A 25,842-nucleotide genomic window follows, 5' to 3' on the forward strand; every position below is an offset into this window, starting at 1 on the left:
TGTATGTGTCTCGGAGACAGAAGCGTGCTACAGTGCTATGTGGGGCATTGTAGCGGACTCATCTTGACGTCTCGACGACCGAATTCACCTAATGTAAATCCTATAAAACTATTCTGGGTCGCTATCTGGAGCCGTCACCGCGTACATAAATCAGTGGCCCGTTGTTTATGCGAAATGTATGACCTGTGCGTAGACATTTAAAGCCGTATACCTCCACAAACCTACCAGCAAATTGTCGGACCCGTGATACGTAGAATCAGTTGTGTATTTCGTTCCAACGACCGACAGACAACGTATTAGGCAGGCGGTCTTAACTTTTTGGGTTATCAGTGTGCATTCTCCCTCATAATGTACATAAATTCATGATTCGTGTGAATAACCAACTGGCCGCTTTAATTATGCTTACGTTGAAACTGAAGATTGTTTGCCGTGATTACGTGGCGCAGTTGAAGTCCCGCCCTACTCGACTGGTGTTGTCAGGGCTGTAACTGCTTCCTCGCTTTGCTCAAAGGGCGCGTGGATCAACGGAGGTGCCGTTGCCAGCGCCAGCCATGTTGAAAGGCGAGCAGCCACGGCGGCCGTGACGTCCTGTGTGGGGCAGCGGACGAGCCGGTACTTGGAGAAAGGCCCTGGTCACTCCAGTGGCGGATGCTTGCTGACAACACCCAGGCAGCGCCGTCGAATGCACGAAGCACGTGTCGGACTTTGTCTTCGTGTCTGAGAAGTCTGCTCCTGGAGTTGTCAACATGCACTCTTTGAAACTCTCAACAACTCATTGAATTGATCCTCCAGAAGAAGGAATTAATATGGAATTTTACTGGTTATATGTGGCAATGACTGACATTCACTGTATCAGTACTCGTATACTCATTTTGCGACGGGAGTTAATTCATACTAATTGGGTGTATCAGTTTACTGGAGTTTGCTTATTATGTGTAGCAGTTTTGGTAAACATGGTTTGCGTATCACCTACTAAGGCAAATACTCCCTGTGATTACTGAAATTAGCACTCTAATCATTCTGTTCAGTAATTTTGACGAAAGTTTCTTAATACAGTAAGTCGAAATATAATTACTGTAACACTGAAATGACCTTGGACATGGCAACAAATGGACGTTGAAGCACATTAACACCTCACATTATTTTAGCTGAATTAAACCCCCAGGAAAAAAATAAAATAATTTCAAACTACTCAAATAACTGTTGAATCCCTGTTAAAACACTGCACATCAAGAGACTAGCATACAATAAGAATATGGAAGTATAAGTAAACTACATTTAGTATTTGTTTAGTGTCAAATTCAAATAAAATAAAATAAAATAATTACTTCCAAATAAAAGAATCGATTTACTCACGAAGTTTTAAACGAATAAACTTTGAAATAACCCTTTGTAAACTGGTCCTGAAGTCCTGGTAGATCTGTGATCATAGTAAGAGTAACTATGAAAGTGAATTTAAAAATTCAGGTAAGTCGCATAAGTAATTGTTGTTTGTCACCAGGTCATCTGATGATGGATACGCCCGAAACGTGTCATGAGCAGAGTAAAGGCTTCAGTACTATCTGGATCTGAACCACTTACGCGACATACCAGCATTTTTAAATTCACTTTCATAACTGATATAACTCTGTTAAATTGTGAGATACATGTATCATACTTGTTCATGCCAGTAGGAATCTTGGAATCACGAACATTCCCAGGTAATAATGTCACAGGTCAACAATGTAGTTTACCACTCACAATCTACACTGATAGAAAACACTACCTATTCTAGGAACATTACTGGTTTCAGTTTAAATTTTTGGTAATTTGTGATAAGATCCTATGGGACCAAACAGCTGAGGTCATCGGTCCCTAAGCTCACGCACTACTTAAACTAACTTTAACTTACCGTAAGGGCAACACACAAAGCATGCCCGAGGGAGGACTCGAAGCTGCTACGGGGGAATCGCACGAACCGTGACGTGGTGTCTAGGCTACCCCGCGCGGTTACAGTTTAAATTAATGATGAGTCTAAGCGTCAATCTTTCAGTCTCATGATGCTCGCTTAGTCGAGTATCGTAATCTTGTGGCGTGGTTAGTCGTTGGTGACAATGATACAGAACTACTACACATCCGACTTTTGCGACTACTCATTAATATTTTGCAGAGGCGTGTTGGCGAAATTTTCTTCTCTGCCCATTGCAACTCCTGTGTCTTACGCTTGCGAAAAATTGCATGATGTTAAGGTGAGCCTCACAGATGCACGAGACAACAGTACGCCGTTTACCAGCTCGCCCCCCGGTTCAAACCTGCTGATAACGACATGTACAGCGGCTAAATTGCTTCCGTCGGCCAGCATGTACCCCATGCGGGACTCGTATAATTCAACTGACGTCAGTATGATGTATCTTCGATAAAACGCGATGCGAACACTACATTCCATAAGAGCCGACAAATGCAGAACTTAGCAGGGGCCGTACCGAATTTACATATTTCATTGTTCTTGTGTTTTAACTTGTGTGTAATGAAGTATGCTGTTTAAGGTAACGGATCATTGGAGATTTACTAGAAACATGTCGCTCTTGATACGTCTTGTTATGCTTAAATGTTTGTTATTGACAAACTCTTCCAGCACATCGTAACATGGCAGATAACGTTACAAGTTATAGGGAGTTCACTATAGTGCAGTGTGCAGAGGTACGCAGGAAGAAGGTCCACATCATTCTGCACGCTGATACCTTTTTCACCTTAGAGTTTGTAAAGAATTGTGGGACGTTGTTATTAATTTAAGAAATGTACGTTTTGCAACATTGGATTTATTTACACGCAACAGCGCTCACTCTAAGAGTGTGTTTCTTCGATTTTTTGACTTCAGTCTCTTTAAAAAACGAAAGATTAAAAAGCAGGGAGTGAAACGAGCAGCAGTGATGTTCATATTGTTGCTTTCACAAATATTCGGCAGTTTATTTCCGAACAGATCGAAATTTCCTAGGGTATAGTAGGCAGTAACCTAAGAGGACAGCTTAAATTGCTGCGAGTGAAACGAGCAACGGTGAAAATTGCACTCTTACTTCTTACAAATAATATCAAGCGGAGATTCTGAAATTTTAAGATTTTGAACGTGACAGCGCTACAGTAATTGTGCTTGCAAGATCTTCAATGGAGTGAAAATAACCGCCAACTAGTTACAAAATATAGCTTTATCAAACCTTGATCATGGTTTTGACAGTTTTAAAACTGTCTTGTTCAGAAGGTATTGCACTTAGAATCATATATTATCCATATACGATGTGGAAGTCGTTGGCTCTGTCTGGTAAATGTGCGTGTGACCCGATAATAATCATTTAAAATATTTGTAGCTTTCTACTGTAGAGTTTTGTCTTTAAAATGTTTTAAGACGAAGCTCCACAGTAGGGAGCTACTTCTTTTTAATCACGTATTTTTAAAATGGTTATTAGCGCGCGACATGCACATGTACTAGAAAGAGCCAACAGCTTCCACATCGGATATACACTCCTGGAAATGGAAAAAAGAACACATTGACACCGGTGTGTCAGACCCACCATACTTGCTCCGGACACTGCGAGAGGGCTGTACAAGCAATGATCACACGCACGACACAGCGGACACACCAGGAACCGCGGTGTTGGCCGTCGAATGGCGCTAGGTGCGCAGCATTTGTGCACCGCCGCCGTCAGTGTCAGCCAGTTTGCCGTGGCATACGGAGCTCCATCGCAGTCTTTAACACTGGTAGCATGCCGCGACAGCGTGGACGTGAACCGTATGTGCAGTTGACGGACTTTGAGCGAGGGCGTATAGTGGGCATGCGGCAGGCCGGGTGGACGTACCGCCGAATTGCTCAACACGTGGGGCGTGAGGTCTCCACAGTACATCGATGTTGTCGCCAGTGGTCGGCGGAAGGTGCACGTGCCCGTCGACCTGGGACCGGACCGCAGCGACGCACGGATGCACGCCAAGACCGTAGGATCCTACGCAGTGCCGTAGGGGACCGCACCGCCACTTCCCAGCAAATTAGGGACACTGTTGCTCCTGGGGTATCGGCGAGGACCATTCGCAACCGTCTCCATGAAGCTGGGCTACGGTCCCGCACACCGTTAGGCCGTCTTCCGCTCACGCCCCAACATCGTGCAGCCCGCCTCCAGTGGTGTCGCGACAGGCGTGAATGGAGGGACGAATGGAGACGTGTCGTCTTCAGCGATGAGAGTCGCTTCTGCCTTGGTGCCAATGATGGTCGTATGCGTGTTTGGCGCCGTGCAGGTGAGCGCCACAATCAGGACTGCATACGACCGAGGCACACAGGGCCAACACCCGGCATCATGGTGTGGGGAGCGATCTCCTACACTGGCCGTACACCACTGGTGATCGTCGAGGGGACACTGAATAGTGCACGGTACGTCCAAACCGTCATCGAACCCATCGTTCTACCATTCCTAGACCGGCAAGGGAACTTGCTGTTCCAACAGGACAATGCACGTCCGCATGTATCCCGTGCCACCCAACGTGCTCTAGAAGGTGTAAGTCAACTACCCTGGCCAGCAAGATCTCCGGATCTGTCCCCCATTGAGCATGTTTGGGACTGGATGAAGCGTCGTCTCACGCGGTCTGCACGTCCAGCACGAACGTTGGTCCAACTGAGGCGCCAGGTGGAAATGGCATGGCAAGCCGTTCCACAGGACTACATCCAGCATCTCTACGATCGTCTCCATGGGAGAATAGCAGCCTGCATTGCTGCGAAAGGTGGAAATACACTGTACTAGTGCCGACATTGTGCATGCTCTGTTGCCTGTGTCTATGTGCCTGTGGTTCTGTCAGTGTGATCATGTGATGTATCTGACCCCAGGAATGTGTCAATAAAGTTTCCCCTTCCTGGGACAATGAATTCACGGTGTTCTTATTTCAATTTCCAGGAGTGTAGATAATATGTGATTCTATGCACAGTATCTTCTGGGGAAGACAGTTTTAAAACTGTCGAAACCATAGTCAAGGTTTAATAAACCTATATTTCGCAACTGGTTGACTGTTATTTCGAGTCCACACGAAAGATCAAGGGAGGAAGTTAGTTTCACCCGAATCACAATGGGACACGTGACCACGAAACTCGATAGTAGTCGACAAATGAACAGTGTCATTTATATTACTTCACAGTAACTTTACAGTTATCTTTGCCCTATCGTATCCCAGCGATCACAATAGATACATATCAACATTAGATGCATTATTTTTTTTATTAATGTGCGTTTCGTAATAAAATACATGGAAAATGACATATCTGACCAAGTTTATATCTCATAATTGACTCTGTGATCTCTGTACTGGGGCGAGTGATATTTCCATAGTCGTTTACCTTAAGATGAAGTACAGAGGAACCTATATAATGTGGTGTTATTGTGCAAAAACTATTTAAAGTTTACGAATTGAATCTGTACTTATTATGACACCCGGTCACAACCTGACCATCCTTGGGCCATAGAACACGTATTTTATGGCCAGAAGATGGCCACATTGTGAGCGAAATCGAGTGTCACAATAAAAACAAGTACAACTGTGTATTCCATGACGCGGTTCCTAATTTTCCTGAAAGTTGTTCATCTCGCTACACAAAACGAATTAAAATGTTGGTGTGTGTGAAATCCTATGGGACTTAACTGCTAAGGTCATTAGTCCCTAAGCTTACACACTACTTAACCTAAATTATCCTAAGGACAAACACACATACCCATGCCCGAGGGAGGACTCGAACCTCCGCAGCGCCTCAGACCGCTCGGATAATCTCGCGCGGCTAAAATGTTTCAGAACATTGCGAAATGCATGCAGTTTGTTACTGTTTCAAAAATATTGCTGAGAATATGGTTGAAACGGCTCTGAGCACTATGGGACTCAACTTCTGAGGTCATCAGTCCCCTAGAACTTAGAACTACTTAAACCTAACTAACCTAAGGACATCACACACATCCATTCCCGAGGCAGAATTCGAACCTGCGACCGTAGCGGTCGCGCGGTTTCAGACTGTAGCGCCTAGAACCGATCGGCCACCCCGGCCGGTTGCTGAGAATACTTAAGCTACGAGACTGTTATCGATGCCTTTATTTTGTCGCCGAATTGGATCAGTACTGGTACTAATTGGGTCAATCGTTTAAATCTCTTCTATTAAGCCTCCAGGTTGGCGAAATTGGGCTACATTTTGCCAGCTGGGAAGTGATTTGGTACAAGCGCGGGTGGTGTGGTATTCCGGCAGGCGCCGCAGCCGGCGGCCAACTGGTCGGGCACCCGCGACGCGATGACGATGAGCGCCGCCTGCCCGCAGAGCGGCGTCGGCTCGGAGGACTGCCTCTACCTGAACGTGTACTTCCCCGTGTTCCACGACTCGCCGCTACCCGTTATGTTCTACATCTACGGCGGTGCCTTCACCACGGGCAGCGCCACCGGCAAGGCGCCGGACTACTTCATGGACAAGGGCGTCATGCTGGTCACTTTCAACTACCGCGTCGGCTCGATAGGTAAGTTTCGCGAAAATTACGGCTCTTCACTTCTAACGAGTACGACATAGAAAACTCTGATCAATTCCTTAACATTTTCATAGTTCTTGAACAACATAGCACCAATTTGAACAACGTACTCGTGTCATGCTCACTGCAACTCGACTTTACAAAGAGATGGTAGATTGGTTGTGCTAAAACAACATGTTTAACGTGCAAACGATTGTGAAGCAAAGTGCAGACGGTACTTTACATTGAACCACTTGTCAGCAGTTCTACCTGCTACATTCACATGTGGAACGTGAGAAGAATGATTGCTTAAACGCCTCTATGTGCACGATAATTTATCGAATCTTGCGATCGCTACGAGAGTGGTGCATAGAGGGTTGTAGTATATTTTAGGGTTCTCATTTAATTTGATGGAGACTTAATCGAAGATACTACAGTTTTAAACATGGCTGTTTCTCAGCACCCGTATACGGCCAACCGGTTGTAAATAACTATTTGGTACACGGATACAGGTTTCGACACCTGATATGGACGTCTTCATCAAATGAAATGTTGAGAAACCGTAAAATTACATTGCGAGAAAGCAGTGGTCACAATTAAGAGCCGGCCGGTGTGGCCGTGCGGTTAAAGGCGCTTCAGTCTGGAACCGCGTGACCGCTACGGTCGCAGGTTCGAATCCTGCCTCGGGCATGGATGTGTGTGATGTCCTTAGGTTAGTTAGGTTTAATTAGTTCTAGGTTCTAGGCGACTGATGACCTCAGAAGTTAAGTCGCATAGTGCTCAGAACCATTTGAACCATTTTGAACAATTAAGAGCAGCTGTGCTCAAGTCAAAAATAAAATAAACCATATTATTTTTGACTTGAGTATAGCTGCTCTAAATTGTGACCATTGTTTCCTCGCAAAGTAATTTCACGATTTCCCAAAATTTCAATCTGATGAAGGCACCCTTAAATAGTTGTCGAAACCTAGGTCCATGTAACAAACAGTTAGTTACAACAGGCTGCCTGTGTTATCCTATGTTGAAACATTCGTACTAAGTAGGACAATATTTCATACGGACGTGACTGGCGGCTCGTAACAATCCATTTGCAAATATCTTGCAAACGATTGGTTTGGTTGGTTGGTTCGTTGATTTGGAAAAGGGCACCAAACAGCGACGTCATCAGTCCGATCGGATTAGGGAAGGATGGGGAAGGAAGTCAGCCGTGTCCTTCCAAAGGAACCATCTCGCTATTTGCCTGAAGCGATCTAAAGAAATCACGGGGGAACCTAAATCATGGTAGCCGGACGGTTGATCTGCGGACCCAAGTGTACCGAAACGTTTTTGATTCTAATACCATATATTTCCACCCTTGCGAGTTATCGCGAAGATGACTTGCTCATCCAACATGGATCTCAATATCTGAATCAATTATACGAAGCGAGTACAGAAATGGCGAGTTTTTGAATTTACGTATACAATATTTCTCATTCACAAAAAAAGCAAACTGCATTTTGTGTTTCTAATTTTTCCCGATCGGAAATAAATTTTGATTTGATTCAGATACACAAATGAAACAGCAAGAAACTGTAGAAAAATACAGATATGTTACGTGAATTTAAATGGACTGCCTTTCCTCCCTCTCCCCAACCTCTAGGTGTTTCTATCCCGAAGTCTGTAATGACCTCGACACTTACATGATGTTGTGACCAAGGAGTTTGGTTCTTAGTGTAGTGATCAACCACTACGTATCTTCCCAATACCGGCCAAATACAGCTGATTCTTCTAGCATTAGGAGTAGGCAACACGGTTATCTCCCTAAGGCTCGTCACCATACAGATGTTTTCCAGCGACAGGCTACGGAAGAAAGCCTTTCTTCGTTCCACTGGAATGATGTGCAGGTATAAAGGTCTGTGCGTGAGGCGTTCTACGCAGAGAGAGAAAAAGAATACTTTGCAACGTCGCCAGTGTGCTGTCCGTCTGTTCCTCCACGCTACACACCACAACCGTAGCCTACGTTAGCAACTTGAAAAACAGTGGTAATTGTCACATTAGGCCCCACTTTTTGCTCCTAACGTTCTCTCGAACAATTTATATTCTCGAAGAATTATTGCTGTAGCATTTAACATTCATCGTGTTTCCTTTATGTCATCCACAATGAATACTACAATGACTAAATATCCTCATACCTAAGCGAAAATGAATATCAAAGGAAAATGTTCAACGCGCTCCGGAAGCTCCCGCTACAGTCAGATGCAGGAGAGTAGCACTACTGTCAAGAATAATTACTCGTTTCTCGCGTATTGAAATTGCTTGCAGTTCTCACACATGGAGTATATATGCTGAAAGTTGTTCATTAAAATGTTGGCTTTCAAATTATTCAGTCCTCCGGGAATTATAATCGCAAGTACGAAGGAAAGATGTTCTGCAACAGGTGATCGATTGTTTGAGGGCCGGCCGAAGTGGCCGTGCGGTTAAAGGCGCTGCAGTCTGGAACCGCAAGACCGCTACGGTCGCAGGTTCGAATCCTGCCTCGGGCATGGATGTTTGTGATGTCCTTAGGTTAGTTAGGTTTAACTAGTTCTAAGTTCTAGGGGACTAATGACCTCAGCAGTTGAGTCCCATAGTGCTCAGAGCCATTTGATTGTTTGAGATATCACAGCCTTTGACTGGTCGAGTAAAGGCTACCACACCGATGCAGAGAAGTGAGGAAACTCTTCGTGCATTCAAGTCCGCCATTTCCAGGAACGAATATGAATACTGGCTTATGGTTTATATGATATGAGAGACACTGAAAGGAAATCAAAGAACAAAATGAAAGGATGTTCACTACACTTTCTAGTGAGTAATCAAGTCTGTCTTAAATGATTCTCGTTCCCTAGTTTTCTGTATCAGGTCTCCATCAAAAGACAGAAAGTTGTAAATACCTATTCAGGAACGTAGGGTTCGTTTCTTACACGTACGAGCGAGAAGTTTTCGTTTGAAGATAGTTGCATGAAACTTATGAAGTGGAAGATAATGACATTATCATTCATTTTTTTCACTCTCGGTTGTTATTTAATATTTCCTCGCACATAATCTCCGCCTGTCTTTCACGATTATTATCCAGTTTTTCATTCATTTTTGTATGACATAATTTTATTCGTCTTACCTTCCACAGTTCTATCGTATTTTTCATTCAACTAACTTGGACCTGAACAATTGAAATCTCCAATATCACTTGAACTAGCCACACCATTTTACACATTTTTCTAACAATACTGATACAAGCTCCTTATGAATGTTATGTACATCTGTTAAGTCATCGTGTGTGCAATGTTTTATCACATATTTGGCATCATTCACTAAACTCAAATACAGCGCTGTCCTGCAAATGCCAGCTTCAATACGGTAGCGTACACTAACGCCAGTGAGCAGTCTCGTTATTTTTAGTGCTTCCATGGTAAAGGCATGTCTGCCAGTAAGTACTTCCTGGCAGTAAGTAAGAGACAATCACACACCTGTCCGAACCCCATCGTACGTTTGTGCGCCCCGTTGAATGAGGAACAAATCATCGTGTTCCTGACTCTGTTTCCGGGCGACTTTCCGTAGGCTACCCTGGTTCTGATGGGGTTCTTGGTTGCTGCTTCCACGCCTTTTGCTAAGAACTGATACGGTATCTCGATGATTTACTTTTTGATGACTATTCTCACGCAACGAGCTGAAAGAATTATAGTGAAAGGGCGACATGCATTTTGCACATTGGCGTAAGATTAGCCTGCAGTACTCTGAGGTGACAAAGGTCATGGGGTAGCGACTGTACACATACGAGGTGCGGCTAGAAAAAAACCGGACTGATGCTGGAAAAAACATTTATTTACAATTATTTACAATTTCATGTTATCTCCTTCAATGAACTCTCCTCCTCGGTCTGTACACCGCTCCATACGAATTTTCCACTGTTCATAGCAATGCTGCAGATCATTTTCGGTAAGTCCATACATTACTTCCGTCGCTTTTTCTTTTACTGCTTCAACAATCTCAAATCTAGTTCCTTTCAAAGCTGACTTGACTTTAGGGAAAAGAAAAAAGTCACAGGGGGCCAAATCAGGTGAGTAGGGTGGATGATCTAAGATGGGAATGTTGTGTTTTGCCAAAAACGTCTTCACTGACAACGCACTGTGAGCTGGGGCATTGTCTTGGTGAAGGATCCATGACTTTTTTCTCCACAAATCGTTCCGTTTTCTCCGTATTCGCTCACGTAGGGTAGCCAGGACGCTAATGTAGTAATGCTGATTCACTGTTTGTCCCTCTGGTACCCAATCAATGTGCACAATCCCTTTGATGTCAAAAAAAAAAAAAAAAAAAAAAAAAAACAATCATCATTGCCTTGAATTTCGATTTTGACATTCGTGCTTTTTTTTGTCGTGGAGAACCAGGAGTTTTCCAATGCATCGATTGGCGTTTAGTTTCGGGATCGTAAGTAAAAAACCACGATTCATCGCAAGTAATAACATTTTGTAAGAAGGTGGGATCACTTTCAATGTTTTCCAGGATGTCAGAACAAATCATTCTTCGGCGTTCCTTCTGTTCAATTGTGAGACACTTTGGAACCATTTTAAACACACTTTGTTCATGTTGAAAGTTTCATGAAGATTCTGCCTAACGCTTTCCTTGTCAACTCCTGTTAACTCAGACACTGCTCTGATTGTTAAACGGCGATCTTGTCGAACAAGTTTACCGATTTTTTCAATGTTTGCATCAGTTTATGCTGACAATGGTCTGCCAGTGCGAGTGTCATCACTGGTGTCTTCGCGGCCATCTTTAAATCGTTTAAACCACTCAAACACTTGTGTTCGCGATAAACAATCATCGCCGTAAACTTGTTGTAACATTACAAACGTTTGCCCGCATCTCGTGGTCGTGCGGTAGCGTTCTCGCTTCCCACGCCCGGGTTCCCGGCTTCGATTCCCGGCGGGGTCAGGGATTTTCTCTGCCTCGTGATGGCTGGGTGTTGTGTGCTGTCCTTAGGTTAGTTAGGTTTAAGTAGTTCTAAGTTCTAGGGGACTGATGACCATAGATGTTAAGTCCCATAGTGCTCAGAGCCATTACAAACGTTTCACTTGGAGATTTTCCTAGTTTGAAAGAAAATTTGATGTTAACACGCTGTTCTTTCTGTACACTCAACATTTTCCGACGCACAGACAAAACGTCAATTACTTAAAACAGACGCCACGGGCAGACTAAGTCCAGGAGGCAGATGAAACTCGAGCAGTAGGCGGAGCGAGAGTCACGTGACAGGCCACGCGACTTTCAGCCTTATTGCATTCGTTTTATTGTTTCACCAGTACTAGTCCGGTTTTTTTCTAGCCACACCTCGTATACATGGCGATAGTACCCCGTACACAATGTGTACAAGGGCAGATAATTGACGGAGCTGTCATTTGTACTCAGGTGATTCGTGTGAAAAGGTTTTAGACGTGATGATCATGCCACGACGCAAATTAACGGACTTTGAACGCGGAGTGGTAGTTGGAGTTAGACGCATGGGACACTCCATTTCGAAATACAATATTCCGAGATCCACAGCTCAAGACTGTGCCGACAGTACCAAATTTCGGGAATTCCCTCTCACCACGGACGACGCAGTGGCAGACAGCCTTAGAGCAGCGGCGTCTCCATAGAGTTGCCAGTGCTAATGCCACTGCTAACAGACAAGCAACAATGCGTGAAATAACCGCAGATATGAATGTCGGACGTATGATGAACGTATTCGTTAGGTTAGTGAGACGAAATCTGGTTTTAGTGGGGTACGACAGCAGACGATCAACCCGAGTGCATCTGCTGACAGCACTACATCGCCTGGAGCGCATCTCCTCGGCTCGTGATCAGACGACTGGAAAACCGTGGCCTGGTCAGATGAGTCCCGATTCCAGTTCGTTAGAGCTGATGGTAGGGCTCGATTGTGGCTCAGACCACACGAAGCCATGGATCTAATTTGTCAATAGAAGACGGTGGTGGCTCCATAATGGTGTGAACTGTGTCCTCTGGTCCAACTGAACCGATCATTGACTGGAAATGGTCATATTAGGCTACTTGGAGGCCGTTTGCAGCCATTCATGGACTTTATGTTATGGGTGACAATGCTCTCTGTCATTGGGCCACAACTGTTCGCGATTGGTTTGAAGAACATTCCGGACAATTCGAGCGAATGATTTGGCCACGCACATCGCCCGACACGAATCCCATCGAACATTTATGGTACACAATTGGGAGGTCAGTTCGTGCACAAAATCCTGCAGCGGCAACACTTCCGCAATTGTAAACTGCTATAGATGCAACATGGCTTAATATTTCTGCAGAGGACTTCAACGACATGTTGAGTTCATGACATTTCGAGTTGCTGCAGTACGCCAGGCTAAAAGAGGTTCGACACGGTGTTAGGAGGTATCCCACGATTTTTTTCACCCCACTGTCTTTTCATGTGTTTAAAGGTTCTTTTGCTTCTATTCAGACGTGACTTCCATTGTTCAGTGAGTAAGTTAGCTTTACATGTATGTGGTACAAAAACAATTTTTCATTAGTTCATCTTTGCGGTAGGCATATTGACTGTATCACATTATCGTTTATTTAAATGTGCTCAGGATTTCCTGATGCATCTGGAATTATTCTTAAATGATTCAAATGGTTCTGAGCACTACGGGACTTAACATCTATGGCCATCAGTCCCCTAGAACTTAGAACTACGTAAACCTAACCAACCTAAGGACATCACACAACACCCAGTCATGGAATTATTCTTAGTTCTTTTCTTGTTTATATGCGGTTCAAAAATGGTTCAAATGGCTCTGAGCACTATGGGACTTAACTGCTGTGCTCATCAGTCCCCTAGAACTTAGAACTACTTAAACCTAACTAACCTAAGGACATCACAAACACCCATGCCCGAGGCAGGATTCGAACCTGCGATCGCAGCGGTCGCGCGGTTCCAGACTGTAGCGCCTAGAACCGCTTATATGGCGGTCTTGCATGTCACGTGATCATGTTCAGACAGTTATCATCTTTCCTGTGTTGCTGGGTGAAGACTGACTCTCAATACCCATAAGGTTGCCTTAAGAGTCCATGAGCTATATTCATACTCATATCACCTATGAAATTCATGTCCAAATATGTGAGTACCTACGTGTCTTACTATTCATTTCTCTATCTGCACTTACTTGAAAGCCTCATCTTCAATAAGAATTCTGCCTTCAGCAGTAACGTTGTTCAGTGGGAAGCTAAACTACAGTCAGCATAAACTTTTTCAAAATTTCAGTGAGCAGAAACTTTTCTTCCATTGATTGCATGCTTTACAGCTTGGAGGATAAATGGTGGTGCGCAGATTCGGAGACCGTTTGCTGCTTATCAGATTGTGTTTCGATGTGGTTGTTATACATTTCAGGTTTTGTGTGGAAAGGTGTTAGGCTATCAGATGGAACTCATTAAACATGATCTACGTATACGATTAATCAATTACACGTTCTCTGGATCAGATTATGAAATTTCTAGAAGTGACTGTTTCACTCAAGTATTCATTTGTGCCCCGCATGTGTTTCTTTTTCTCAAAGAAAACACTCGATACTCTTGAATATTCATGAAATTTGGTCAGATTGTGTTATAAATTATTTGTTTGGTTAAAGTTTTATGTAAAGAGGGGAACATATTCCGGACATTTTTCGGATGACACACTTTCTTCGGGTGATTACAAAAAAGAGTAGGTGACTTACGATGATAATAGCACCTTTGCTTATGACCTCTAGGATTCCTGAGCCTGCAGAACGACGATATCACTGGCAATGCGGGCCTCAAGGACCAAGTCATGGCCCTGCAATGGGTGCAGCGCAACATTGCCGCCTTCGGCGGCGACCCGGACAGGGTCACTGTTTTTGGGGAGAGCGCAGGTGGAGCCTCCACGTCACACATGCTCCTCTCGCCGGCTGCCAAAGGTAAGTGCATCTCCTCATCCGCATATACGTTCAAGACAGTTGTTGGAGTTCTGTTGTATGTGGCTAATTGACTGCTGCAAAACTCAGTTCCTACCTGTGTTATCTATGTAAGCGTCACCCCTTGACAACATACCAGTTTTGCTCGTAGTGCTTCAGCTCATTTTAACCATACCGCCCGAAACGATATATACAAAGTTGCAAGAATCGCTATACCTTGTCTGGCTTGTAAGCCTATTACCATTCTCAACTGAATATTTAAAATGCGAATCTAATTGCAAATTACTCCAAATAATGAGTATGTTACAACATTTAAGAAATATTTGAGAACAAGAAGTACTACATATTTTTATTTACCGTAGCTTTTGTATCGCTGGCCCTTACAGAAGTTCATTGTATGCAGATGATTTGGAGTTTCTATTATTGTCCCAATCTGATCTCGATTTTAGGATGTTGCAAGTGTACCTGATGATTTTTTCCTTATAAATTATTTCCTTCAGTTTCCCCAAATACATTGTTTATTTCTTTTCAATTAAAACTGTGTGCCCGACCGAGACTTGAACTCGGGACCTTTGCCCTCCGCGGGCAAGCGCTCTACCATCTTTATTTTTTTTTAATCTCATTTTGTTCTTTATTGTTCGTTCCATTTGTTCGGGGCGAACGTCCCATGACACCCTTTCAAGTTCGTCGTTGATCTATTTACTGTTTTGTTATTACAGAGGGCTTCTAACCCTCTGACCGAACACGCTGAGCTATCGTGCCGGCAACCATCTGAGCTACCGAAGCATGACTCACGCCCGTTCCTCACAGCTTTACTTCTGCCAGTATCTCGTCTCCTACCTTCCAAACTTTACAGAAGCACTCCTGCGAACCTTGCAGAACTAGCACTCCTGAAAGAAAGGATACTGCGGAGACATGGCTTAGCAACAGCCTGGAGGATGTTTCCAGAATGAAATTTTCTCTCTGGAGCGGAGTGTGCGCTGATATGAAACTTCATTCATTCTGGAAACATCCCCCAGGCTGTGGCTAAGCCATGTCTCCGCAGTATCCTTTCTTTCAGGAGTGCTAGTTTTGCAAGGTTCGCAGGAGAGCTTCTGTAAAGTTTGGAAGGTAGGAGACGAGATACTGGCAGAAGTACAGCTGTGAGGACCCGGCGTGAGTCGTGCTTCGGTAGCTCAGACGGTAGAGCACTTTCCCGCGAAAGGCAAAGGTCCCGAGTTCGAGTCTCGATCGGGCACACAGTTTTAATCTGCCAGGAAGTTTCATATCTGTATATGATTATACGATTCAAAGATCCAAATCGATGGTTTAGAAAAAAAATTCCTATTAAACAATTGAGCTATAATTCGAATTTTAGTATGTTGACAACATGTTTCCAGAGGTGCAAGCATTAATTTTGTTGAAACGAAGCAACCTTTTCAGAATTTCAAAATCGGCAAATGGATCTGAGCACTAAGGGATTCAACTTCTGAGGTCATTAGTCCCCTAGAAAATGGTTCAAATGGCTCTGAGCACTATGGGACTCAACTGCTGTGGTCATAAGTCCCCTAGAGCTTATAACTACTTAAACCTAACTAACCTAAGGACATCACACACAGCCATGCCCGAGGCAGGATTCGAACCTGCGACCGAAGCGGTCGTGCGTTTCCAGACTGTATCGCCTTTAACCGCTCGGCCACTCCGGCCGGCAGTCCTCTAGAACTTAGAACTAGTTAAACCTAACTAACCTAAGGACATCACACACATCCATGCCCGAGGCAGGACTCGAACCTGCGACCGTAGCGGTCTCGCGGTTCCAGACTGCAGCGCCTAGAACCGCACGGCCACTTCGGCCGGCAGAATTTCATAATTTCTATAAACTGATGATTATATCCAGAAATTATTATAGAGCTTATTTGAATGTGGCAGAAACACATTCACAAGCGTTATTTTGTAAAAAAAAAAAATAAAAAAATAAAATGCCTTCCAGAAGGAAGATAAAATAATCTTACTGAATCCCATGTCGGATATAAAGGTCAATGGAAGTGATTACCAGTCTGCCTTCGGCAGGGCAACAGAGCGGACGCGTACGTGTTGACTTCGTGAGGCGCGCGAGCTCACCTTGTTTACATTCTGACGGCCGTTGCTTAAGTGCCGGCTTACCTTGTACGATCCATGGCGAACCGTTACCGTAAATCAACACTCCGATTTACTTTCTGCAACGATTATGCCCGACCCAAAGCACTCGAGGTGGAGCGTTTTCTGCGAGAGGAAGTGAAGATCCCGGCGACCGATATTATCGGCATACATTTGTCCATCGTGAGCAGCACGGTCTATGTGAAAATCATTAACGACGCGGCGTGCGAACGCATACTACGTGAGACCAAACAGGGGCTCCGCTTCTGTCACGTTGATGGCAATGTGGGGGAGGTAACCGTCGACCACGCAGGCTTAGGTATGCGAACGATACGCATTTTCGAATTGCCATTCGAACTTCCTGCTGAGGAAGTCGTCGCGGCACTACGCCCATACGGCACAGTCCACGGCCACATTGCGGAGAAGTGGACATAGTTTCGGACGTATCCTGTCCTAAACGGGGTCCGACAGGTCACCATTGATCTCCGAAGCCACGTCCCGTCCTACTTACAGATCGGCGGATGCCGTGCAATAATTATATACGACGGCCAGCCTCGGACCTGTTCCGGGTGCGGCAAAGAAGGCCACCTTAGATCCGAATGCCTACAACGGCGTATTACGCAACTTCCAGCTGCCGAAGAACCACACACGTCGCAACCTACAGTGCTACCGGTGACCTATGCCGCTGCTCTAGCTTCTCTTACGACTTTGCAACGTCGCCCGGTCACCACAAACGACGCCACCAACGAGCCCGACCAGACACCGACGGAGAGCGCCTCGGACGACCCGCCGCCTCGGCCGGCCATCGACGCCGCTCCGAAGATGCCGGCGCAACCAGACGCTGACCCTGACCTCGGAAACACGATGGAGATCGACTCGCTAATCGTTCCTACAGCGGCCTTTCTGCCAGAACGACGCAACTCCCTTCCGTCGTCGGACAAGGAGGGTCGCACAAGGAAACAACGTTCTCCGAAACGTGGCAAGCGAAGACGTCGCACCGTTTCCGGCCAAGAGGAGACGTTACAAGTCGAGGAGGACGTAACCGTCGACCAGCACGAGGCCTCCGAACCCGCTACTGCTGACGAAGACGTAATGAGCGCGGAGACATCTATCGGTGTGCCTGCGCCACGTGCTGACGCTGAACTAAATCATGAACGTAACACAGGCGACACTACACCACGCACAATTATGGCATCTTCTGCAGACAAAATGGACGATACACCAGTTTCCGCTTCCACGGCGTGGCACGAGGAGGAGGTCAAGGAGCAGGACCCGCTACGGGACCCTGCGCCGTCACGGCCGCACCACTAATCATACTCTCCCCAGACTCCCCTGCGAGCCAGCGGGATAACGTTCCACTGCGACGCCCACACCCTTGCGCGGACGGTGGAGTGGACCAGCCTCCAGCAATCCGACACCAGGCCTACCGGATAGCAACCATCAACACCAACAACATCGGTTCCAGGGTGAAAATCCGCCTTATGCAGGAGATGTTCTGGGCTTCGGATGTTGATTTCGCCCTTCTGCAGGAAGTTCACTTGGCTAGTCTCCCGGATATCAATGGCTATACCGCCCACGCCTCCGCGAGTGATCCTATGGGCCACGGGGTGGCCATCTACGTCCGCCACGGGATTTCTGTGACCGATGTCGCTTTCCTTCCATCAGCTCGGGGCATGGCACTCACTGCCATGGGGACACGCATCATTAATGTCTACGCTCCCTCAGGCACCGACCGACGGCATGAAAGAGCCCAGTTTTATTCCCAGGAAATCGCTCCCCTGTTTTTAGGGCGTTATGACCATTGCCTACTAGGAGGTGATTTTAACTGCGTTCTGCATCCTAAAGATCAGATTCCCCACTATACTACATGCCAGGAGCTACGTATAGTGGTGCGAGACCTCCTGCTTCACGATACCTGGGAAGATCAACACGGCGACCATTTTGGCCATACCTTTCTTGCAAGTCATTCCGCAAGCCGACTAGACAGGATATATGTCTCACAACCTCTTAGATCTGCGATACGGGGCGCCGAACGCTGGCCGCTGGCCTTTCCCGACCATTGCGCTTACATCTGTACGGTCCTCCTTCCGCCGCAATCAGTATGGCGCAGCCGTGCGCCATGGAAACTCAGTACCTCACACTTGCATGACCTGGCGTGTCGCCAACAAGTCACTGAAACGTGGACAACCTGAGAACGACGCCTTCCCCGCTACCACTCGACATTGACATGGTGGTTGGACTGCGCCAAGCCGGCGATCCGGAGGACACTGATGAGATACGGGAAGGACATGGCCGACTGGCATCGCACCACTGTTGACTTCTATTACGCGATTCTCCGAGATCTGGATGCTCAACCGCCAACCCCGGACAACCAGTTGGAACGGCAAAGAGCTAAGGTGTTTTTATACCATTGATGGAAACAATTGCGACAGTAGAAGTTAGTCAGGCGTGGAGGAGTGTTTAGCATAATGTTAAGGCAACTAATCGCGACGAGCAGGAAATTCGGGCTGGAATCCCAGACTCTTGAAAATTTTGCATTGCATTTCGAAACAATTTGTTAGCGAGATGTGTTGCTTGTCCGCAGGCCTGTTCAGCGGGGTGATCATCGAGAGCGGCCAAGCGTCCGCCAACTGGACGGTGGAGCCGGTGCCTCGAGAGAAGGCGTACCGACTGGCGGCTGCGCTCGGCTTCCAGACCGGCAACCTCACAGCAGCAGAAGAGGACGAACGCCTCGCTGCCTTCCTAAGGACAGCCAACCACGAAGACCTCACCGTCGAAGACTCGCGTGCCCTCTCTGATTTCGTGAGTTCGTTGCGACGGGGTGTTGCCTGCTGAACATTCAGCACTCAATTTTTTTCCCTCTGATGTCTTAACACACATGTCCTATCATCCTGTCACTTCTTCTATTGTGTTTTCCATATATTCCTTTCTTCGCTGAGTTTTCGGACAACTTCCACATTCTCCGTCAGTCTACCTAATTTTTAATATCCGTATAGAGCACCAAATTTCAAACGCTTAGATTGTATTCTGTTCTGCTTTCTCCACAGTCCATGATTCACTAGCACATAGTGCTGTGCTCCAAACGTACATCATCAGACACTTCTTCCTCAGGCTAAGGCCGATTTTTGATACTAGCAGAGTTCTCTTCGTCAGGTATTCTCACTTTGTTAATATACTTTTTATGTCGTCCTTGCTTCGTACGCCACGTGTTGCTTTGCTTCCAAGGTAACAGGATTCCTTAACTTAGTCTACTTCCTATTTCACCAGATTCGATGTTAAGTTTCTCACTAATCTCGTTGCGACTAAACGTCAATATTTTCGTGTTTCTTGTGTTTATTCTTAATCCATATTCTGTACGCATTAGACTGTTCGTGTTGTTTAGCGAGTGTTTCAATTATTTTTCATTTTCACCGAGAATAACAATTTCATCAGGGAATCTTATCATTTATATCATCTCACTCTTTATATCATCCCACTCTCACTCTTAATCTATATTCTGTACGCATTATACTGTTTACGCTGTTCACTGCGTCTTGTAATTATTTTTGATTTTCCCTGGGGGTAACAATTTCATCAGCGAGTCTTATCATTTATATCATCTCACCCTTGAGCTTTTATTTCTATCGTTGCTTCTTCGATGTTTACATCGAACAGTACAGGCGAAAGACTTTATCCATGTCTTACTTCGTTGCTGTTCTTTCATTTTTATTGTTCCCTTTTGATTCTTGGGCGTATTATACATGTAAAACTAGCTCCTAGTCTAGACCTTGAAGGTCCTAGGGATTTCGGTCGGCCACCGTGTCACTTTCTGCCATTCGGCGTCATGCGGATGCAGCGTGGAGCTGCATGTGGTCAGCATACTGCTGTACCGGCCGTCTTGCCAACTTAACAGACAGAGCTGCTACTTCTCATTCAGGTAGCTCCTCAAATGGCATCATAACATGGAGTGCACTGCGTGCCAGTCCTCCCACTAAGGAAAAATCGTTGGCAGTACTGGGAATCGAAAATCTATCCCAGGTCCTCCACATGGTGTCCACTTGTACTGACCACTCAGTTACGTAGGCAGACCATTTTAAAAAAAATAGAATTTGGCCATTTATGGAACGCTTAGATTCAAGGACTGAGATATTGTCTTTTTCATCTTATCTTCCCAGAACTTCTTCATGTTTTTGCTGATGGACTATTTCTGTTCATTTGATATCACACTCCCAGGTTTTGGTTTTTGGGATCTTAATTTCTCCTCTTCGTCCAGTTATTACCTTTGTTCTTCTGTGATCTGAAGATTTTTCTGATTGTTTCCCTTTCTTATTTTCCAGTTCCTCTTGTTCACCTCTTTTATTCAGTGTTAGTTATTCAGATCCGTATCATGCTTCCGGTTTAATTACTGTTGTGTAGCGTCTCTTATTTTTGCCTCGAACGATACTGATGTGTTGGATTAGATTAGATTCAGTTTTCGTTCCATAGATCCTAAATTCAGATGATTCTCGTGTGTGTGGAACATGTCAGAAAGTATAACATAAAAAACATGAAACATTTGAATATAATCCTTACTCCCCGATCATTTATCAGGAGACTGTCAAAATAGATACAGTAAACTAGAATTGCTAATGTTTACAGAATTAATACACTGTCAGAATGAGACACTGTTATGTATTTTTAATAAATTAATCATACACAAAATATCTAATCTGGACTGTTGTATCCAAGTGCTGTCAGAAATAAATCAAACAGACCTTTTTACTCAAGCTGGTCTAACAGTCCTTCTTAAGATATCTATCTATAGAGTAGAAGAATTGCCTGTCAAAAAGTCTTTTAAACTACATTTACGCCGTGCTTTACCTGAAACAAAGTTTTTAATCGCTGCTGGCAATTTATTGAAAATGCGTGTTCTTCAGTAATGGAACCCTTGTTGGACCAAGGGACGTTGTTGTAGGTATTTTTGTAGATTGTTCGTATTCATAATATTGATAGTATGTATTGATCTACTGGTTACAAATAGAGATATATTGCTCGCAACAAAATTGATTAAGGTATAAATATACTGAGAAGCAGATGTTAGAATACAGTCCTTGAACAACGGTCTACATCATGTTCTTGAATTTACATCACAAATGATTGTTTTTGCACTCTTTTGCACGTTGAAAACTTTTTATCAGTTTGATGAGTAACCCGGAATATGATCGCACATGGCATAATAGAATGAAAGTAAAGAAAGTATGCAAGCTTTTTATATTTATATGCCCTACATCTGACATCATTCTCACAGCAAATACTGACTTGTTCAGGTGCTTCAGCAATTCTGTGGTATGCCTTTCCCAACTGAATTTATTATCGAGCTGCAGTCTCAGAAATATAACATTGTCAACCTCTTCGATCTGCATGTCTTCATATGTTTACGCATGTGGGAAGAAAATCTGTTACTGGTTCTGAACTGCATATAGCGGTTCCTTTCAATGTTTAATAACAGTGAATTAGCTTTAAATCACTTATTAATGTCCGTGAGCATTTGAATAGCAGCCATTTCTAAATATATTCTTGACTCGCTACTTACTGCAATGTTTGTATCATCTACAAACAAAATAAACTTACTATCTGGCAATGTAACAGATGAGAGGTCATTAATATCCACAACGAAAAGCAATGGAAGCAAGATGGAATCTTGAGGAACACCACACGTAATTAATACCCAAATAGATGAAGACTGGCTGCGTACTGCACAGGTATTTCGCAATGACACCCTTTTACTCCTGTTTGTCAGATACGACTCATTTCGCAGCATTGCCAGTGAAATCATAATATACTAATTCACTTACGAGAATGCTGTGGTTCACACAGTCAAAGGCTTTTGACCAGTCACTGAAAATGACAGTAGCCTCTAATTTATTATCTAACGAATTAAGTACATTCTCACCGTAAGTGTAAATAGATTTCTCTGTACCAGAATGCTTAAAAGACACAACCTGTGACTAGGACAATATATTATTTGTAGTCAGGGCTTAAGGAGATGCTGAACACAACGTTTTCAAATATTTTTGAAAAAGCTGGCAAAAGTTAAATTGGTCGATGGTTTGATGGTATCTCTTTATCTTCCTTCTTGTAAAGAGGCTCAACTTCAGCATATTTTAGCCTGTCTGGAAATGTTCCACTGATAAGAGACTGATTATACAAATAACTTAAGATAGAATGCAACTCACATGAGCACTCTGTGATTAACTTCGTTGATATGTTATAATACCCACCAGAACACTTAAATTTTAAGGATTTTATGATGGATGCTACTTCTTTGGGAGGCTTGAGTATCAGTCCCATTTTAATGAAAATATTTTTGAAGACTGGTCTCAGATACTCCATTGTACTTTTCACCTAACTTGACAAGACCAAGCTGTCAATAGCAGAAATAAAGTACTTGTTTAAGAGGTTTGCATCACTAGATGCACTTGATACCAATGTATCATTTATTTTTAGAGCTATCTTTTCCACTTCTTTTTTGGCACCCTATGTCCCACATAGTTTTTATTTTGCTACCTGATGTAATTATCTTTTTGTCGTAACAAAGCTGCTTCAAATTCTGGATTACTTGCTTCAATATTTGGCAGTATTCTTTGTAACACATTACAATGCTAACATTAAAGCTGTTCCAGAGACTAGATACAGTCTCCTTTTTGTCCCACATCTTTATTCATTGTGTAATCCATTGTTTATTTTTTTCACTTGTGTGATTTTAATTACCTTTAGGTGAAAATAATTTTTCAAAAGTGGAAGTAACTTATTAATGAATGCTTTGTATTTGCCATTTGAGTCAGAAGTATCGTAAACATCTATCCATTCATGTCTTAGAGGAATTTCTTGAATTTCTCAATTTTTGACTGATTTATTACCCTCCTGTACTCGATTTTATAGATTTTTAATCATGACAAGTTTCAACATTTAGCACGTGATTCTGCATGTAATGATCAGATAGCCCATTTGCTATTGGTTTTGTGATATGCCTTTTTTTAGATTTGTCTACAAAGATATCACAATACTGGTCTCACAACATTCACATATCCTAGTTGCAAAGTTCACAGTAGAACTAAATTGAATGACGGTGTTACTGATTGCAATTATTGTTCACTGATAGAGCTTTTCAGTAATGTTCTGTTTCCAAGCGAACACTTCTTTTTCTTTTTTTTTTTGCCAGCTGTGTTCTGACTGGTTTGACACGGTCCGTCCACGATTTCCTGTGCTAACCTTTTCATCTCAGAGTAGCACTAGCAACCTACATCTTCAGTTTTTTGCGGGACGTATCCCAGTCTCTGTCTTCCTCTACAGTTTTTGCCCTCTATAGCGCCTTCTAGTACCATGGAAGATATTTCTTGATATGTTAAGAGATGTTATATCAGCTAGTACTTTTTTATTGTTAGTGTTTTTCATATATTCCTTTCCTTGCTGATTCCCCAGAGAACTTCCTCATTCTCATTGCTTACCTTTTCAGTCCACCTAATTTTTAAAATTCTTCTGTAGCACCATATCTCAAATGCTTCGATTCTCTTCTGCCTCAAATGCATCGAGTCTCTTCTGTCCAGGTTTTCCCACAGTCCATGCCTCACTGCCATATAATGCTGTGCTCCAGACGCTGTTCTGGAAAATTTCTTTCTCAAATTAAGACCACGATTATTTTGCGACCTAGGACGCAGAATTTCTTAACTTCATGTACTTTGTCTCACCAACTCCGACGTTAAGTCTCTCGCTGTTCTCATTTCTCCTACTTCTCATTACTTTCGTCTTTCTTCGATTTGCCTTCAATCCATATTTTGTTCTAATTATACTTTCATTCCATTCAACAGGTCCTCTAATTCTTCAACACTGTCACTGAGGGTAACAAAGTCATCAGCTAATCTTAACTTTGACACCCTTTCACCCTAAATTTTAGCCCCACGCTTGAACCTCTCTTTTATTTTGACTTTGCTACACATCAAATTTAATTGCTATATTCCTTCTCGTTAAAATATTTATTCCTCTCTCAGTTCCTGTGTGATTCTGATGATCGTGATCAATTTAGGCTGCTGGGGACTATTTTCGGACATTCCATTTCGTGTTAAATCTGTTCCACCATCTTCCACTACCATTAAGACATTTTCTCGATATGAAGACGTGTTCGTCATTTTAATTTAGCACAATATTTAGATTATAATCCTAACCGTTTCTTCAGGTCCTGCGTGCCACACCATCGTTGTTAGTCCTAACAGGTGAATAGACGTCTAAGCAATGTGCCAAACCTTCATGTAGAAATGAAATATTTTATTCAAGTGCATGGGCGGGTAAAGTTTTCCGTCGCATACTGAAATCTTGAAAAATTGCATCACTGTTATTGAACATGACTATTGCCAAGATCTGAACTACAGTAGTTCACACTAATTATGAAATGGATTTTTATGCCATTAAATTACCATCTGCATCCCTGCAGTACCTGGGTGTGGTTCTTCTGGGTCACTGAGTGCTGCGTACTTGCAATCTACGAGAAAACTGACAATAATTTGGGCATGTCCGTTTGTTACAGGAAAAACGACGTCTCAGCCCCGTGGCGTGGCAACCCGTTATTGAGTCACCGTCAGCGTCGGCAGTGGTTACTGAGTCACCGATCAGCATTCTCATGGAGGGCCGCTACAACCAAGTCCCCGTCATGACCGGCGTCACATCCGCTGACGGGTCCGTCTTTGTTGCCAGTACGTACCAAAACCCGTAACCTGCACAGACACAAGTGATCCATCATTCTTGACAACAACCATTACTGTGATACTGGAATGCTCCGTCTCATGGGAACACCCTTGTTGGTTGGTGCAAAGTGGGGAGGAATGCAGCACCTACACACATAAGCGTATACTCATTCCGAGCTGAAGTGACTTTCTGGGGATATGGAGGCAACCGCCCCGTTTCAGGCACTAGTTCTGTTGTCAACGCAAGGATGCTCTCGAGATTCTGTTCCTTTTAATCGCAACACATTTAGAATAATTTCGCGGTACAGGTGTTGGTTTACTCCTATGGTTATTTGCCAGTATTTATTTCTTGTTATCTATTAACGTTAATACGAGGGTTATTCAGAAAGTAAGGAACGATAGGTCGCGAAATGGAAACCACAGTGAAAATCAAAACTGTTTTATTTGCAACAGTTAGCTACAACCTCCAGCTACTTATCTCCATAGTCGCCGATCCGACTTAGACTTTTGTCGTAGCGTTGTAAGAACTTTCCAATACCCACGTTATAGAAGGCAGCCACCAGTGCTTTCCGCCAATTCTCTGCGCTGGCCTACTGCTCG

The 25,842-nt window shown here is 43.9% G+C and overlaps 1 protein-coding gene across 1 annotated transcript in view; it reads left to right on the plus strand.

Moving 5' to 3' along the window:
* LOC126199284 (para-nitrobenzyl esterase-like) overlaps window positions 1-25,842 on the plus strand; it is an 87,308-nt gene that overhangs the window by 15,288 nt on the left and 46,178 nt on the right. Inside the window, exons 3-6 of the mRNA XM_049936099.1 lie at window positions 6,239-6,500; window positions 14,249-14,434; window positions 19,131-19,348; window positions 25,086-25,251. Of these exons, the coding sequence (XP_049792056.1) occupies window positions 6,239-6,500; window positions 14,249-14,434; window positions 19,131-19,348; window positions 25,086-25,251 (832 nt within the window). The remainder of the gene's footprint in view (window positions 1-6,238; window positions 6,501-14,248; window positions 14,435-19,130; window positions 19,349-25,085; window positions 25,252-25,842) is intronic.

This window comes from Schistocerca nitens, chromosome 8, assembly GCF_023898315.1.
Source record: "Schistocerca nitens isolate TAMUIC-IGC-003100 chromosome 8, iqSchNite1.1, whole genome shotgun sequence".
NCBI lineage: Eukaryota > Metazoa > Arthropoda > Insecta > Orthoptera > Acrididae > Schistocerca > Schistocerca nitens.